Source organism: Malurus melanocephalus, unplaced genomic scaffold (assembly GCF_030028575.1).
Source record: "Malurus melanocephalus ecotype Western Australia unplaced genomic scaffold, MMel_1.1 scaffold_568, whole genome shotgun sequence".
NCBI lineage: Eukaryota > Metazoa > Chordata > Aves > Passeriformes > Maluridae > Malurus > Malurus melanocephalus.
In genome coordinates, this window is record NW_026623800.1 from 386,760 (window position 1) to 403,451 (window position 16,692).

The window sequence follows — 16,692 nt, forward strand, 5'->3', positions numbered from 1 at the left end:
AAGTAATGCTCAGAAAGAGCAGTGCATTTAAACAGTTCCTTGGAAGATGCTTCCCTTCTTCACTATTGAAACAATGAGCTACATACAGAACTGTGTATGGGCAAAAGGCTCAGAGGGAGGAGGTGATTTGGGTTGCTTTCCACTTGAGGCACCTTAGCCAGGCTTCTGCAATACGTCTGCACTGATGGACAAGAGTAGACATTTGTCCATCCCTCCAAAACCTTGATCTCCAGCAAGGAAGATGTAATGTTTCCCCTTCTCCACTTGCATTAGTTGAGGTGCTGTTGAATCACCTCATGGAAGCCTTCAGATCTCACTTCAAGAAAAAGGGGTAGCAAGCATAATTTTCATTATTCAGTATCAGAGTAAGTTTGAGAATAGTTTCCTAAAATATTGCTAAGGCTGCTTATTGAAGTGAGTAATGGAGTGAGTAATGGAGCTCCCTTTGGATATTCTCATCTCCATGAAATTTCCAGCAAGACAGGACCAGTAGGATAGAAATGTACCTGCAGCATTGATAACTGCTGGTCGCAGTGTGCTGAAAAAAGAACCAAAGTTCTAAATGTCTGTATCTGTACCCACAACACTGAGGATTCCTTTTCTGTGGTCTCCTCAGTGTCTGTCTCTGAAAGAATGATCACAGAATATAGAATGTACTGAGGGAGAAGGGACCCACAGAATCACACAGTTGCTAGGGTTGTAAGGGACCTCTGGAGATCATCTGTTCCAAACCCTCTACCAGGACAGGGTCACCCTGAGCAGGTGACACAGGAACGTGTCCAGGTGGTTTTGAATGTCACCAGAGAGGGAGATGCCATAACCGCCCTGGACAGCCTGTTCCAGTGCTCTTCCACCCTCAGTGTAAAAAAGTTCTTTCTCACATTGAGGTTGGAACTTCTTGTGCTTTAGTTTATGGCATTTTCCCCTTGTCCTCTCACKGGGCACCACCAAAAAGAGTCTGGTACCATCCTCTTGGCACCTGCCAAGTTGAAGTCCAACTCTTGTCCCTGCACAGGACAGTCCCAGGAATCACACCATGTGCCTGCAATAGCTGAKGTGATGGGATTTCTGTCGTGGTGCAAATGCTTCAGTTCAAGGCATGTAGAGACTGCCCTGCCCTCCTCAGTGAAGGCAATGGCACCCCCTCCCAGCAGCTGCCCCAGTGTGGCCACGGTAGCTTTCAACACTCAGAAGGTTGTAAGTTAAAATGCCAACTTGAGATTCACAGTGGGAAAGTTCCAGCAAACAGCTCAATCAATGACATACTCTGGTACTAAAAGAAACAAAGAGCACTGAAATTTATCCCTTGGGTATCCTTACTGCTGTCAGATAGGCCAGAATTTCAACAATATTTCTGAAGAATAACTAGATATTTCCTTTCACAGGCATCATTCAAATTTAGAGCTAAATGCAAACAGCCAAGATTAATCTGTCCATTAACAGCTCAAAACAATCCCTTGCTCAAAATCTTGTAGGTGTTGCATTGGAAGCAAAAACCTCTGATGATTTTACTCTGTGCCTGTGGCATGAAATACATTTTAGAAATAAAACATCTGCAGAAATTATACCCTGCCCAAATACAGTTTATTAACTTTGAAGTATATGAGATCTCAGGAAAGAGCTGAAAACAATGTATTAATTATATAGAAAATAGAAATAATGCTTTCAGTCTTGAAGTTTTGGGGCTATGACTGACATTCTGCTAAATGGATTTTTATCTCTTACCATTCTTATAATCTTGTTACTTCTTTGCAGAGCTACAAGCAACCTTCAGCTTTTATAGTTACGCAGCATCCGTTACCAAATACTGTCAAAGATTTCTGGAGACTGGTCCTAGATTATCACTGCACCTCAATAGTTATGTTGAATGATGTGGATCCTGCACAAGTAAGTCCAGAAAAATGCCTCATTTGGAAGCAGATTGCTAGCACCTCAGTGTCTCTGAACAGCCTTAGGATGTAATTAGTTAATACTTACACACTAAAAAATTGATTCGTAGCTTGCAGATACATAGGGAAAGAGGTATAAATCAGACAATCAGCAGCTTCTCCACCAAAATGTTAATGCACAAACACAAAAGGGCACGCCCCTCTAATTTATTCTAAGAGAATATGTTYTGGGAATAGCTGCTAAAACYCAAAAATTTCAGTTGTAGAATTCTRACTCAAGTCTGAAACACGCTRATAATGACCAAAATCATAAACRGAAGCCAMCAGCTGCTCATTAGCCTGCCTGAAACAGGTCAGTGACCTTGGTCTCTTCACCAGGGCATAGGTGTTGCCTATTGAAAATCTGAGTTGTGTGTTGCACAAAATGACTTTGTCATTAGCAAGGAGATAGGAACTGAGCTAGGAGAGAGGAACTGAAGATTGGAGACTAAGCATCCTTTGGAAGAGAAAAGAGGGCAACARAACGTGTAGGGGAATGTAATTACCTTATAAAAGGGTTGCACATGCTGTACATGTTGTTCAGAAAATTGGAAAACCGAACTTACTGGTTGGCAATTTAATCACTAGGATTAATCACTAAGTGTCCCAGAGCCTGGCTCACAACTGCACGATTCCAAGTTCTTAGAAAGATAATTTCCTTAGTTACAACACACTGCACCAGCCCTGGAATAATGCTGGAATAATGTGGATTCTGAGTATGTAAATATTTGTTAATTATTGGTTAAGAGCAATTGTACTTTTTATAGCTGACTGCGTGTCATTTTTATTTTTTAAATTATCATGCCTCTTTTTAGCTTTGTACAGTATTGTGCATACTTTAAAAAAAAAAGTTTCCTCTTCTTTTTAACATGCAGAATTTATTTTCAAGAGATACTAATCTTCCGTTTGGTCTTTCAAAGGAATGTGTAGGAATTCCATACACTGTTTTAAAGACTGAATTTCTAATTCTAAGCCCTTTGCTGTCTGCAGGGAGGAAAAATAGAAATGAAAGACAAAAATTTTATTCATGAATCTAAGATTATTTTCTGAGTGAATAAGGAAAGACTCAAGGGAGTCAGACTGTTAGGGACTGCTGAACAGAGTTTTTTAATTTGTTGGCTGTGTTTTGAATTTACAATRGGGCATGGCTATTCTAAGCGTTTATTAGCCTCACAGGATTTAAAAGCTATTGGGATATGCAGTTAATGCATGTGCCTCTGCAGTATGTTAAACCTGTTACCTCTTAATGCAAGTAACAATCTTTTCATTAGAAATAAATCTCAAAACCCTCAGAGCAAACAGAAGTGGAGAGAGCGCAAAGCTTATTAAAAACACGCATTATATTCAGATTTATTAATAATTACTGTTATTGTTATTATTTATGTATATATGAAGTGTTTACAGTTCTGTTTAGATATTACCATTTATGTGGATTGTTATGCTCTATTGGGAAATGAAATTCAGCCYTTCAGAGTGACTCTGACTTGAGGAGAGTCGCTAGCATCACTTGCATGCAAAATGCACAGACTTAAATGCTTTTGGTTTCTTTAGAACTTGAAAATCGTGGCTTCCTAAAACAGCCCCAGAAAACAGCTCTGCTTATTATCATTTAAGCATTTTTAAGAGCTCTGTTAGAACAGGATTCCTGTGTATTTGAAAGGTGTGTACTAAACTRTGCATGGTAAATGATCTGAAAACTGCCATTTGCAACGGTTGTATGCACTGCGTTTTTCTATCCTGTACACTAGCACATTTCATAACAAAAATCTGTGTAAGATTTAGACAATATTTGGAAAGCAGTTGTCTCAGCAGACCAAATCACAGGGGGGCGGGGAGGGCCTGAAAAAAAAAAAATACATTTTCCTACTTGAAATTTCGGAGTTTAACTTGTTAAAGTGATCTCCTGCAAATCAGACCCTGTTTTCTTTTTTAATTGATGTAGTAAATGATTATGTTTTCCTAAAATGTAGTCATCTCTAAACAGCTTTGTTGAGGACTAAGTGTTATAAGAAATGCAAAACAACATCTGGAGTAAATGTGATTTCTCAGCTCAGCTCTGGATCACCAACAGCAATGCAGCAGAATGAAGACCACAGCTGTTTTTCTGAATGAAATTAAAAGTTCCAAATATGACATCAATGCTTCTGCAAGCAAACAAAATTTCATGAGTTCATATTTAATTTTGGTGAATGCTTACAAAAGCTACACGCTCAAACTGTTCTAAATACCCCTGGCAAAAAAAAAAATAGGATTTTCATGAAAGAAAATGGACAGGGAGAGCCTAGCTTCACAAAACCTTTTTGCAAAGTGCTGATTTAATCTTTAAAGTATTAACACAGATGATAATTGGTTCCTGGATTAAGCCATTGTCATAYTATTACACAGTAAAACTGTGCAAGATAATGGTAATTTTAATTTGTGATCTTTRCATACCTAAAAGTAATGTTTTCTAAGAACTGAAGAAAGCATAATTAATATTTTCAGGTGTCACTAATRAGATGAAATTAAGCCATTATTGAAAGTTGAAAGCAATGCTGGTATTAGCCAATATCMTCAGTCATGGGTGAAACACATGTGAAAGTTAAGTCCTGAATTTTGAGAATTGATGTACCCTTTGTAGTATAAATCACACATTCTAAAATGCATCTTGAATTATTAGCAACTATTCTGGGCAGTTGGAGATACCAGGCCCTTGGTCTTTACCCTCKGCCTCCAAGATATGGCAATATTTGTCAGCCTCTCCCTGTCTTGTCATAATGTATTGTAGAGCTAATGTTGAGTGTCAGAAGTGTTTTACTCCAATCACCAGTGGCAAGTACAGCAGCAAGAAAGAGCTCAGCACGATCAGGTACATGAAAAGGCATTCTGAAAGCAGAGTGCTTGAAACCGAAGTGCTGGTGCGTCGTGCATTTTATAAAGATACTGTGCAAGAATTCCAGTAGTACWCGTGTCAGAAATTTAAATACAGAAAATAATGTTGAAGCAGCATGAAGTTCAAGGTGATTAACTGTGTTCTTTTTTTGTCCCTGGTCTTCTGTAGCTCTGTCCTCAGTACTGGCCAGAAAACGGAGTCCACCGGCACGGTCCTATTCAGGTGGAGTTTGTATCAGCTGACTTAGAAGAAGACATCATCAGCCGGATATTCCGAATTTATAATGCAGCCAGAGTAAGGATGTTATTTGCAAAACAAATTTTGTCTCAGTAGATGAGTTGAGTCTACTCAAATCAAAAAGATGAAAGCTAAAGTCACATAGAACCATTTTCATTTTTTAGCTTTTTTATTTGAAAGCAACAGCGCAATACTGAGTCACACCACAATCAATGAGGAAGAAAAAGCTTTCTATGTATAAGTAGAAAATATTTTAATGCATATCTCAAGTGTGTTAAATGCAAATGAAATAAATGCAGTATTCAGATTGTAGATAGCCAAAAAATGCTGAAATCAGTGCTGTTTTCAATAGTTTGAAATTAGCCATCCTGCATATTCGTATCCTGTGTCACGTGAAGAAAGCTGTGCACCAGCACTAGGCATGTTTTTCAGTAGCAGTCCCAGGCTCTTGTGAAGATCCTATCCCACTAACTGCACTTCATAAAATACGTAACCACTTCAGAGGCACAAGCTGGTTCTTGTATCCAGCTTTTATGCTCCCATAAAGTTGATAGAAGACYGAATGAGGCACGTCTTTCAAGCTGAGTGGAAAAAACATCAGAGACCAGGCATCTCTTCCCATCCAGGGAGCCTTTGCAATGGACTGCTATCAATAAGCTGGAGCTAGGAATAAGCAGCATTTCCTTTAGAAAAAAACAACTTGCCTGGGACCCAATAGCTTGCAGGACAGCAGAAGACACCAAAAACATGTTAACATCCAAACAGGAAAGCAGATTGTAAAGTTTCAAGATACTTCTTTAATACAGTGAAGGCCTGGCAGTTGCAGTAAATGTGGCAATATAAAACACAGAGCCTGCAGCAGTGTTMATGTGACCTTCAGCAGGCATTGTGTCTGGCTGATCTGCTTTGGGGAGAGGGGCCATCAGCTGAAAGAAACTGGACAGGAAATCAGTAGATTTCAAATTTTGACATAAAGCGCCCAAAACCAATTGGAGAACATATCTAATGCTGCATCCAGTTTGATCCCATATCGTGTTAATCTTACATCCTCTCTATTAACTCTTACTCCAGAGAATAAAATGTAATGTCAATGTTTCTGTGTGTTGTTCATTTTAAGAGTGGCACTAAAATGCCCTCACTTTGCACAGAAGTAGCAAATTCTAAACTACAAAACCAGTTTTCATGTGCATGTTTATTATGCCCTTTTCAAAGGACTGTAGTTTGCTGCCACTATCACTTGTTCTGTGCTCCTTTTTTATTTTAAATCACCATAAAGCAACTGTTCAGTAACGTTTCACCAGAGGGGTTCTGACTGCTGCAGTAGAACACAATAAAATAAAATGTAGTTAGATATATTTTATTAGCCAGAAACATCTGAGGGTTCTGTTTGGTTTTTTTAATGTCTCCTACTTCATAATATCCTGAGAGGTTTTGTCCTTTCTTGTAAAAAAAAAAGACAGCATCACATAAACACTCTTAAAAATACTGAAGCCTATATRTGAAAACAGTATATAGTTGAAGTTGTGGTGCAGCTCTGTCTTTGCTACCAAGCTTATCCTATCATATTAATTAATTATTTGCTTGATAGTGCAGTTGTATTATTGCTCTATTCTACACTATTTGTATAGTGCTGTGTTTAAAAACTCTTGTTCTGAGAGCTCCATTGGAAATTAAAAGTCATAAATCCTCGAGGGCAGTTGAAATTACATTAACAGTTTGTCAGCAATCATCTGCTTGAACAGCTTCCCTCACTGATGCAAATATGTAAATTATATGCCCAAAAACATCCTGTTATTTTTCCTCCTTTTGTGTGAATCTCTCCAGCCCCAAGACGGCTATCGGATGGTGCAGCAGTTCCAGTTCCTGGGATGGCCCATGTACAGGGACACTCCTGTTTCCAAACGCTCCTTCTTGAAGCTCATCCGCCAGGTGGAYAAGTGGCAGGAGGAGTACAACGGGGGAGAGGGACGCACAGTTGTACATTGCTTGTAAGTACTGCAAACAGAGGAGAGAAACAAGGGAATGCTGTCACAGAACTTGTGCCAGGCTTTGAAAGATTTGTGAAGAGGTGAAGAGGCGTCTGTCTAATCTGGAACTGAATAAATAATACAACTGCTCATTTAAAAGCTTTGAATGCAAAAGGAATTGTGTAATTTTAATGTAGATTCATGAGTTTCCCAGCTGTCCTTTGTTAGAGCCCTATGAAAAGATGATGGGTTTGAGTTAACTCTGTTTTATATAAAAATGTCCACTGACTCTTGCAAATGGGCAAGTTGCATATTTATTCACAGTAAATCAAAAATGTGCCCTGAGAACAATGTACCTTTTATTTCTGCAGATAAGGACCATAGAAATAAGTAGTACTGGAGGGGTKATTCATTTTCCAGACATAAAGCACAGGAGTAAAAGTGGTGTGATAGACCAGTTACAGTGACCCTGTAATTGCCTTACCTTTCTCTAATAATGGTATATATTTTTGTCCTCCTGTGACTTTGTGCTCCACTGATGCAGACTTTCATCCACTCTGCCACCATGCTTCCTTTGATATGGTTTAATACTTGCACATGCTGTTTGCCCTCAGATGTCTTGAGGCTGAGTCTTCAGCAGTCGAAGTTGTATTCCTCTTCCTCTAAACATCTGTTTAAAGATGTTGCTGTGATGGAGAAGGGACCTGCTAACAAGGAAAATCATGTTCAAAAGTTRAGACCCCATGTTAATATGACAGAGGAAAATCTAAAAGTATATTAATAATTCCCACTATCACTGACCTTGAACAAGTCATTGCTCTTCAGTTTCCCCATCTGTAATATGGGGATAATAATACTTTCATCAAAGGAGCATTGTGCAGTGTGATTAATTAATGTTTTGAGATCTTTAGCTGAAAAGACCCTTTTGAAGTGCAAATTACTGTTATCTCTTAGGTGGCTGATGATATTAAATAGTTGTACAACATCACACATGCGTCACTTCCAGGCAGTAAAGAAAGAAAAAGCTCTAATATAATCCCTTTAAATGACTTTATTTTAATTAAAATTCTCAAACAGTCCCACAATATCAGGCACTGTTTTGGCAGCAGAGAGCATTCTTTTCATAGTGCCTGGATGTGACAGATGTGCAACGTTGTGTCTTCCTTTGAAAATCAACGATTTGCAAAGCTGGTTTGAAAGACCTGCTACCTAACTAGTCTGCACTCTGGTAATTATTAAGGTTTATTATTTTCAGTGAAGCACAGCCTAAAGATTCTGATTAGAATAAGTGTAGAAATAATGGGGTTTCCAGAAAGAAAGAGATTCTCTCAAAGATTAAAAATAACCARGGATAAAGTATTATTAAATACTGTATTTGATCATGCATATGAACATTTGTGCCTGGCTTCTTTGTTAGCAATTCGCTTCGGGTTCTCATCCTCTGATACTGTGGGTGGAGGGGGAATATATCTGCCTTTAAAAGCAATCCTTGCCAGGCAGCCAGCCCCTTTTCCTGCTGCCAGGAACTGAGATCATCAGCCAGGGGAGCATGGCAGCACCACCCGGGGCTATACCAAGTGTGCAGCCACCATCACTCCCTCAAAGGAGACTTCTGGTGCTGCTGCAGCTCCTCCGAAATGCTTTTGCATCAGGAGAAAAACACCAGGATCTGAAATAAAAGAACTCAAAAATTGGCTTTCTCTGTAGCATTTCCAGGCCTGATGCTCGTTGCAGCCACGTGTGTTTACAGTGCAAAGCAGTGTTGAACTGAAACTAAAAGTACTTTATCCTTATTTTAGCATCCCCTTTGTGCTGTCTCCAGTGTTCACTGAAMGGTGGTGCAAAACTCAGCCATTCAATTCCCTCCAGGCTGTCAGCCTGCTGACTTCTGAATCACAGYTTTGAGACCATTCAGCATGCTAATTCTGATTAAAAGTCATGTTTTGCCTGGAGTTCGGCAGCCTTTGGGGCCAGGAATGTTCTGTGGTTTCTCCCTGCTGGAACTCCATGCCATCCCTGTTGCTGTACAAACTTGTGACACAGAGTCCATTGTAAAACTGAGGCATTTTATCACTTTCACTGCAGGAACGGAGGTGGCCGCAGTGGGACATTTTGTGCAATCAGTATTGTTTGTGAAATGCTTCGACATCAGAGGGCTGTTGACGTGTTCCAYGCTGTGAAGACACTGAGGAATAATAAGCCTAACATGGTGGACCTTCTGGTATGAGCTTTTTRACTGCACCATTAAATAGAAAATGTTCCTTATTTTCTCAGAAGACTCAGTGAGATTTCCAGGATTTGCAGTGGGAGTTGTTCACAAAGCAAGCAAGTCATTTTCAAAGAGGGTAATGAAGTCACTTCACTTGTAAGAGTATTTTTACACCGCTTTCTTCCCAAGGAGACTTTGTCTCTGTTCGTTTGAATTTTTTAAGAGTTTTAAACTTTCAGATGAACATCCTTATTAATTTTCTTTTCTAGCAGGCTGAACCAAGTGGAGAGCAGCCCTTGCATGGTAGAAATAATAGTTATGTAAAATTAAATGCCAGATTTTCAAATTATATATTTTATAAATAGCTTAATCGCCTAATATTTATCAAAGCCATGAATTTCAGTTTGACATCCAGAATATTGCATTTAATTACGATTGCTCTATCTCATAGAAAGATTAAAGAAGTTCAGAAACAAGGGGCCATGTGCAATTTTTTTCCTAGAGAGTGTTTTATGAGCTTTTTTTCTGAATGGAGAACTGCTGAAGTGCCAGCTGCTGGGCCAGAAGAGCTGCAGAACWGCTTAAACCAGCAGGTTCTTACACTCCAGCGTGTATTTTGGTGTTTGGGGATGGGTGTAGCGTGATACCCCATTCCGAAGCCTGGGCAATAAAAGACACTGTTTTACWGCATCCTGCTGCAGAGGTGGTGCTTAAGAGGCATCTGCATTTGATTTAATACCACAGGCAGGAGGAWGCAGCATCTGGGCGCTTTCATGGATGTTAACCCAATCTGAGCCAGTTTTGCRAGCTCTGGTTWAACAAGTTGGGGTCATTTAAGAAAMTTCTCTAGAGCGTGCCCAGGTGAGGCAGGAGACATCTCGCTGAGCTGGTCCAACCTCTTKTAGTTTTAGGAGAGGACCCCTCAGAAGAGCTAGTGAGGTGTGAGTKTGATACACACTGGACAAGGGGCAGGAATAGCATGGCTTTCGCAGGTGAAGGCGGGGAGGGAGGGACATCCACCTCCCCACCACATGGATGGCTGTGCCTCATCTCTCCTGTGGGACCACATCCCCCATCACAGTGCTCTCTCCTYGCCTGCCTGTGCAGTCTCAAACCCTCCCCAGGCCTAGCTCTGGCCAGGCAGCTGGAAAAAGGCCAGATGTTGTCAGCTGTGCAAAGCAAGGAGGGAGTTCACGAGCAGCACCACAGGGAGTTCATGAGCCAGCAGTGTGGAGCTCTGAGTCTTGTATCAGTGAGAGACTTACCAAGCCTCCACAGGGGTGGGAGGGAGCAGCTTGGTTGGCTTCTTTTCCTCTAGTTTATATTCTCAGGAGGAGAATCATGGTGCTGAGAACCATACATTTTTATTTCCTAGATACTAAGAAAAATGTCTTACTGCCTCATTCCTGTAGTATAGTTTGAACAGAGATTTGGCAGGCCTGCTGTTCTCTGTTCTCCCAGAGCTTAAGTTCACAGAACTCACTGATCTCTTATTCATTTATTTTGTAGAAATAAAAAGAAAATTACCCATGTGAAGATGTACAGTTAAAGAAAATGCTCTCTATAAATTCCCATTTGTGGCAGTTCTCCAGGTATAGATTTGTCAGGCAGTTTTCTCCATTTTTCAGCAGAGAATTTTTTTGAAGCAAAAAAGCTAAATGTATTATTTTAAATATAAAAATACTTTTTAGTAAATTGATAGTGGTATTTGGGAATGTCTGGAAGACATTGAAAGACCTTGTAGGGCCTTTTTTATTAGGAATTTTCAAAGCACTTGTGAAGGATATCAGTATTGTTTTCATTATTTTACAGAGGAATGAAGGCAAGGGCCAATCAGGATTATTCTCTTTATTACATAATGGACTGACTGAGCAGAGTTAGAATGACATCTCTTCAGTCTTGCTCTGCCACCTCGTAGGAACAAATATTTGAATTAGCCAGGTTTCAATTTCCATGTAGATTGCTTCATGGTAAAAGGCAATTGGGGCACTTGACTTCTTTTCCTGAACTTGTTGCTGGCTTTATCCTTTAAGACCTTTCTCATATTAATGTGTCTTTGCCTCAGTTTCTCTATCTGAAAAATGAGAGCAATGATATTCATCTGCCTTGTAAAATATTATGATAAAAGATTAAATGCTCAAAACCATGACATTATTTCACAAAAATAGTTTTAAGACTCCTKTATCAATACATGTTATGCACTTTCTGACTAGATAAAAGGCAGTCTTTACTATCCATACTTAGAGATTCCTCTCTTAATTTCATTGAAACCTTTGGTTTTCCTTCATGTGTAAAAATTGGAATGCCACATCCGTACAGTATGGAAATCTATTAATTTTTTTCAGCTATCATACAAAGGTAACGAATGGTATTGCAAAATTTCAGTTACAGAATGCCCAAAGCTTTTGGTGATAAATGTTACTGGACCTACCCACAGGTGTCCTAGAAAATAAATTTAAATATAACCTCTCTGAAACTAGATAGTCTAAAGAGACTTTTAATATCCACCATCAAGTGAATAATAAAAACGTACAAAGAACACTAGTGAGTGAACACAGTGGGAAATAATAYATGTCTGCTCTCTAAGACAGGTATGAGTTTACTGAAAATGACAGTTATTCAGCTGGATCAGTAAATCAGCATAAAATGAGCATGGAAGAGTGGAAATGGATAAGTGGCTGATCTCTTGGTTTGATCTGTTATGTAGTTACAGAATAATTTCCATTTCTTTAGAAACATATGCAATAAAAGCAGAAAAGGAATTTACATAATACTCTGTTCTTTCTTTTCTTCTTTTTTTATTATTTTCTCATTCTAAAGACACAAGCAGTTTATGAAACCTTTCAGGACCTTAAACCCCAAATACAATTTACTCATCACTTAGGTTATATGTGCACTGAAGACTTGTCTTCTTTTGACATGTCAACTCTGAACAAAACAAATTCAAGTTGTCCATGCTTGTTAACAGCAATTTCATTTCAGTAATAATAATGGTCTTTTACATGTTAAGTAGACTCTTCACAACTACAGTGTGACCCAAAATCACAAGTACAGGCCAAAAGAGTTAATCCTTTGAAATGTTTGCTTTGGTGAAAAGAGAATATACATCTGAAGATCTTCCTACTCATATGGTTCGCAAAGGCTGACTGCTGTCACCTCGTTAAATCTGTTGTTGTTCGTAAATGACAATATRTGCTTAGTTATCTTTTGTTAATTGRTTAAAGTGCATAAGCAAAAGAGGTATTGCAGTATCAGAAACAGTCATAAAACTGGCAGGTATTTCCAAATTAAATTTTCAGAAGCCAGAGYCCTTGGATTCAGGGCACCTGCACCTGTTATTTCTTTCAGCTTTTTTTTTTTCATTTAAATATGTGTAGTATTTTTTAAGTACTGCAAGTAGCAAGAATGAGAAGAGGGGGAGAGGAGTATGTGTGCATATCAAACTGGGAAATCGTCACCATTTAAAAGTTTCAGAATGGGCAAAGGTCAGTCATAAACATCTGGCCTCTCCACTGAACATGTGAAAGGGGCCAAGTCATGACCATTTTTTCCCCAAAGATGCAGCGTGGGTTTGCCTCCCTCAGGAAGGAGATTTCCCTGGGACTTGCTCTTTCCAAGCAGTTGCAAATAAAACCAGCATGTCTGTGTTTGAAGCACAGKGTTGGCCCCTGGAAACTTAGCCTTGGGTAACAGGATAACTGTTAAAAGCCTGACTTGARCATCACTGTCAGTTGCTAAAAATTAATTGGGATCAGTCCAATTAATTAAGCTGAGGCCTGATCTCACAAAGCTGTTGCACCATCTTGTGAATTGGGTCTCACAGAGGACCAGCAGTAAGCAGCTCTTGCCCTGAAACGTAGCAAGTGCGTGAATGACATTAAAACAGAAGTTATGATCTGGGAAGTACTAAACACTGGGTCTATTTTAAGATAAACATTTCCAGGGCGGAATTTCAATAACTCCAATTCTGATAAAGTGCTACATGAGCATTTTGACAGATGACAGAAGGGTTGCMAGTGAATTTGCTTACGTGCAGTCAATTTTTCTCATACAAGTGTATTAGAGCAGCTAAATACACATCTAACATGAGCAGTACCATAAGTTACTATGTCTAGTGTCTATTGTCTGGTTAATATAAAGATTTTCTTATCTGAATATAAATTGGACTTGCAAACTGGTTTCCACTGACTACAGCTGATAGTAAATAATTTTAACAGAAGAGAAATATTGACCCCCTTAATCAAGTTGCTTTAATAACTGACTTTGTGGTTTTCTTTTGATTTTTCAGGATCAATACAAATTCTGCTATGAAGTGGCTTTGGAATACTTGAATTCTGGCTGATTGTCTAAACAGCACAGACAAAGCTCCTCCTTTCACCACCACAAACAAAGCAAGTCACTTCATGATGTCTGTGTAAACGAGACGAAGACTTCTCAGTGTTAGCTTATACTGCTTTGTATAATTGGCTCTTTTTAAGAGCCCCAAAAGATGTTTATAAAACGCTTGCACTGCCCAGTTCCCACTCTGAAGCCGCTGCTTGGCACCCCTACGAGCCTGCACCGAACCACGTGGCAGCCCTTGAACACCTTATTCATACTCAGCCATTGATGTGGTGAAGCAGCATAGTCCTCTGGTAAATAAGAGAGCACAATTATATTCTTATGAAGGAATTTGTACTTTTTCTGTTCCATTTCGTTGCCTGTGATTCTCAGTTATTGTCACGGCCTAGTGTACATTTCTGTTCTGTGGAGAATGCTGTCTGGCATTTTGATAATATATGATTTTAGTTATATTTRTATTCTAACACGTGCATAATAAATGAATCATATGTAGCTTATCTGAACTAACAGAAAGACATGTACCAAATCATGTTAACTTTGTTGAGTTGTAATTTCTATCCACTTTGTATCATTTCAGAGAGAGAATCTTGATAGAAATGCAGTTYGAAAATGCAAAAGACAGGATGCTCAGATTAATATATCCAAAGTTTTTTCATTTGTTTATATTGTAAATATTTTTTGATTTCATCAAATTATTTATTCATTAAAATGATTTTTTTTGGTGAAGCACAGTGAGTGACAATCATTTTTATTAAGCCCTGGAAATGCTTACTGTATGATAGTGTAAACATTTGTTTACCTTGTATGGATTCTCAGCTCAATAAATAATTACATACATGATAAAATCTTGTTTAATTTAATATCWCTTGGCATCTGAGTGCCTTAACTAAGCCTCTTTTCAGATTAAATCTAGTAAATGCTGAGCTACCTCCAGTGAGTGTTCATTGCGTGATCCAGTGTTGATCCAGCCAATAGCAAGGTCATCRAATCACAGAATCATAGAATGGTKTGAGTTGGAAGGGACCTTAAAGATCATCTCATTCCATGGGCAGRGACACCTTCCACTACACCAGGTGCTCAAAGCCCCATCCAGCCTGGCCTTGAGCCCTTCCRGGGATGAAGCATTCATAGTTTCTCTGGGTAACCTGTTCCAGTACCTCACCATCCTCAAAGTGAAAARTTCTTCCTAATATCTAATCTAAATCGGCTCTTTCTCAGTTTTAATCCATTCCATCTTGTCCTGTCACTACAACCCCTTGTAACAAAACCCTTCTACAGCTTTCTTGTAGGCTCCCTTCAGGTACTGGAGGGTCACAATCAGGAAGCCTTCTCTTCTCCAGACTGAATAAACCCAATTCTCTSACCTTTGCTTGGTGGCCTCCTCTGGGCCTCTRCTCCAGCAGGTCAAYGTCCTTCCTTTGCTGGGGACCYTGGAGCTGGATGCAGCTCACCAGAGTGGAGTGAGATGTGCTGTGCCAGGATATGAAAGAGGTGAATAGTTTGCTTAAAAATGCACAGATGCAGAAYGTGAAAGRTGCCCTGCTCTGAAGAAGAGATGAYRYYGTGCTGGCAGTAGTGGGTCCTGTCACAGCATCCCTCCACAGCCCTCGGCACTCCCTACCACTCATTCTGTGCCTGCAGCCGCCCTGGAAGGGGTGACAGGGCACTTGAGATGTGTGACTCCTGTGAGGGGGGTGTAATTCCTTCTGTTAGAGATGTTAAAGATAGCAACACTAGAATGACTGGTGGGGAAGTTACTAAAAAATGGCAAAACTGCTCTGTTACTAGAGCTGTTGTCAGTGCTGCCAGTGGATGAGTTTACACCATTAAAGCTCCTAAGAATGGCTGTAGTGACCTTCCATGGTCTTTGTTTGGATGGTTCCCCTTTCTACAAAGCACTCACCAGGGTCTGAATATGCTGGGAGTTGCCTTGTATTTCTGCATGCAGGAGGTGCAGGAGCAAAGCAGCAAAAAGGGGGAATGAGTCAGCAATGGTTGCTGAGCTGTCTGCTGGAGCTGCAGATCATTTTCGCACCCAGAAGCTTCAAGGAGACATTGCAGGCASAGCAACTGCTCCGTACTGAAGCCTTCCAAAGCTTTATGGGAAACCCAATTCAAGGATGTGGCCGACCACACAGTATTTCAGCTCTTAAAGGATGCTGCTAAGCCATCTGGAATGGGGGCAGTATCTATATAAATGTATCMGTCAACCCGTTTTGAGAACCTCTAAATCTAACAGATCCGGCAKGTACAGAATGACGCACAGCTTGTCAACTCCCAGTTCAAAACCACTCCGAAATTCAGATCTGAAGGCACGAGGATAAGTTTCCTTTGCATCTGGAAAGCATCACTTTTAAAGTGTAGCTGKCCATTGCTGTAAATTGAATAGAGGTACTGAAGAACTAAGGAAATACAGCCCCAGTCCTGGGCAGAATGATGGTCCTGAGATAAACCCTGTAGCACTTCAGCCTGTTGCACAACGTGCTCTTACTCATTTTAAAACCCTAGTGTTAGGAAACAAAATCCAAACCTCTAACATCATATTCCTCACAACCAGCTTGACAGGCCAGGTATGCCAGCCAAGCATACTTCTTTGTAATAATTATGGGGCCATAAAAAGTGGGTTCTGTGATCTGTCCATTGAAATATGCATGGACACATCCAATGTTTCAAAAAGCATAAGATATGTGTGCCAAAGGAGCCCTTGGACAGAAGGTGGTGCTGGCAGTGCGATCCCAAATATGAAATGCAGCAAGAATCATGGATATCTTTCCCCAGGACAGAGATTGTGAGTGTCAGCCAGACATTATTTCAGCTTCTGCACTCGTGCAGACGTACTTTGCACAGGGAGGTCGTGCAGGACAAGGGGTGGAAGGAGACAAGGAGGAAAGAGTTCTACAGTGTTTCTTACTGGTTTTCTGATTTTACTCTTTTTTCCCCCCCTATTTTTTGACATAGTTACAGAGTTTATGTTTCAGAATCTGTCTGATGTTGTTCCAAAAGGCATTCGGTGAATTTGGATACTGTAAAACTGGAGCCAGCCAAAGAAAGCACAGCAAGCAGCTTTGTGTCCTCACTCTCACAGTGCAGCTATCGGTCAATACAAATGACAGAGAAATCCAGGCTTAGGCAAAACAG

At 39.9% G+C, this 16,692-nt stretch overlaps 1 protein-coding gene across 3 annotated transcripts in view; it reads left to right on the top strand.

The window, feature by feature from the left end:
• Positions 1–14,387, top strand: part of PTPRM (protein tyrosine phosphatase receptor type M) — a 342,158-nt gene extending 327,771 nt beyond the window's left edge. For all 3 annotated transcript variants that reach the window (XM_057382477.1, XM_057382478.1, XM_057382481.1), the window contains 5 exons: positions 1,756–1,887; positions 4,969–5,094; positions 6,862–7,025; positions 9,090–9,225; positions 13,502–14,387. In XM_057382477.1, coding sequence (XP_057238460.1) covers positions 1,756–1,887; positions 4,969–5,094; positions 6,862–7,025; positions 9,090–9,225; positions 13,502–13,555 — 612 coding nt within the window. In that variant the 3' untranslated portion in view covers positions 13,556–14,387. The remainder of the gene's footprint in view (positions 1–1,755; positions 1,888–4,968; positions 5,095–6,861; positions 7,026–9,089; positions 9,226–13,501) is intronic.
• Positions 14,388–16,692: the final 2,305 nt, after the last annotated feature.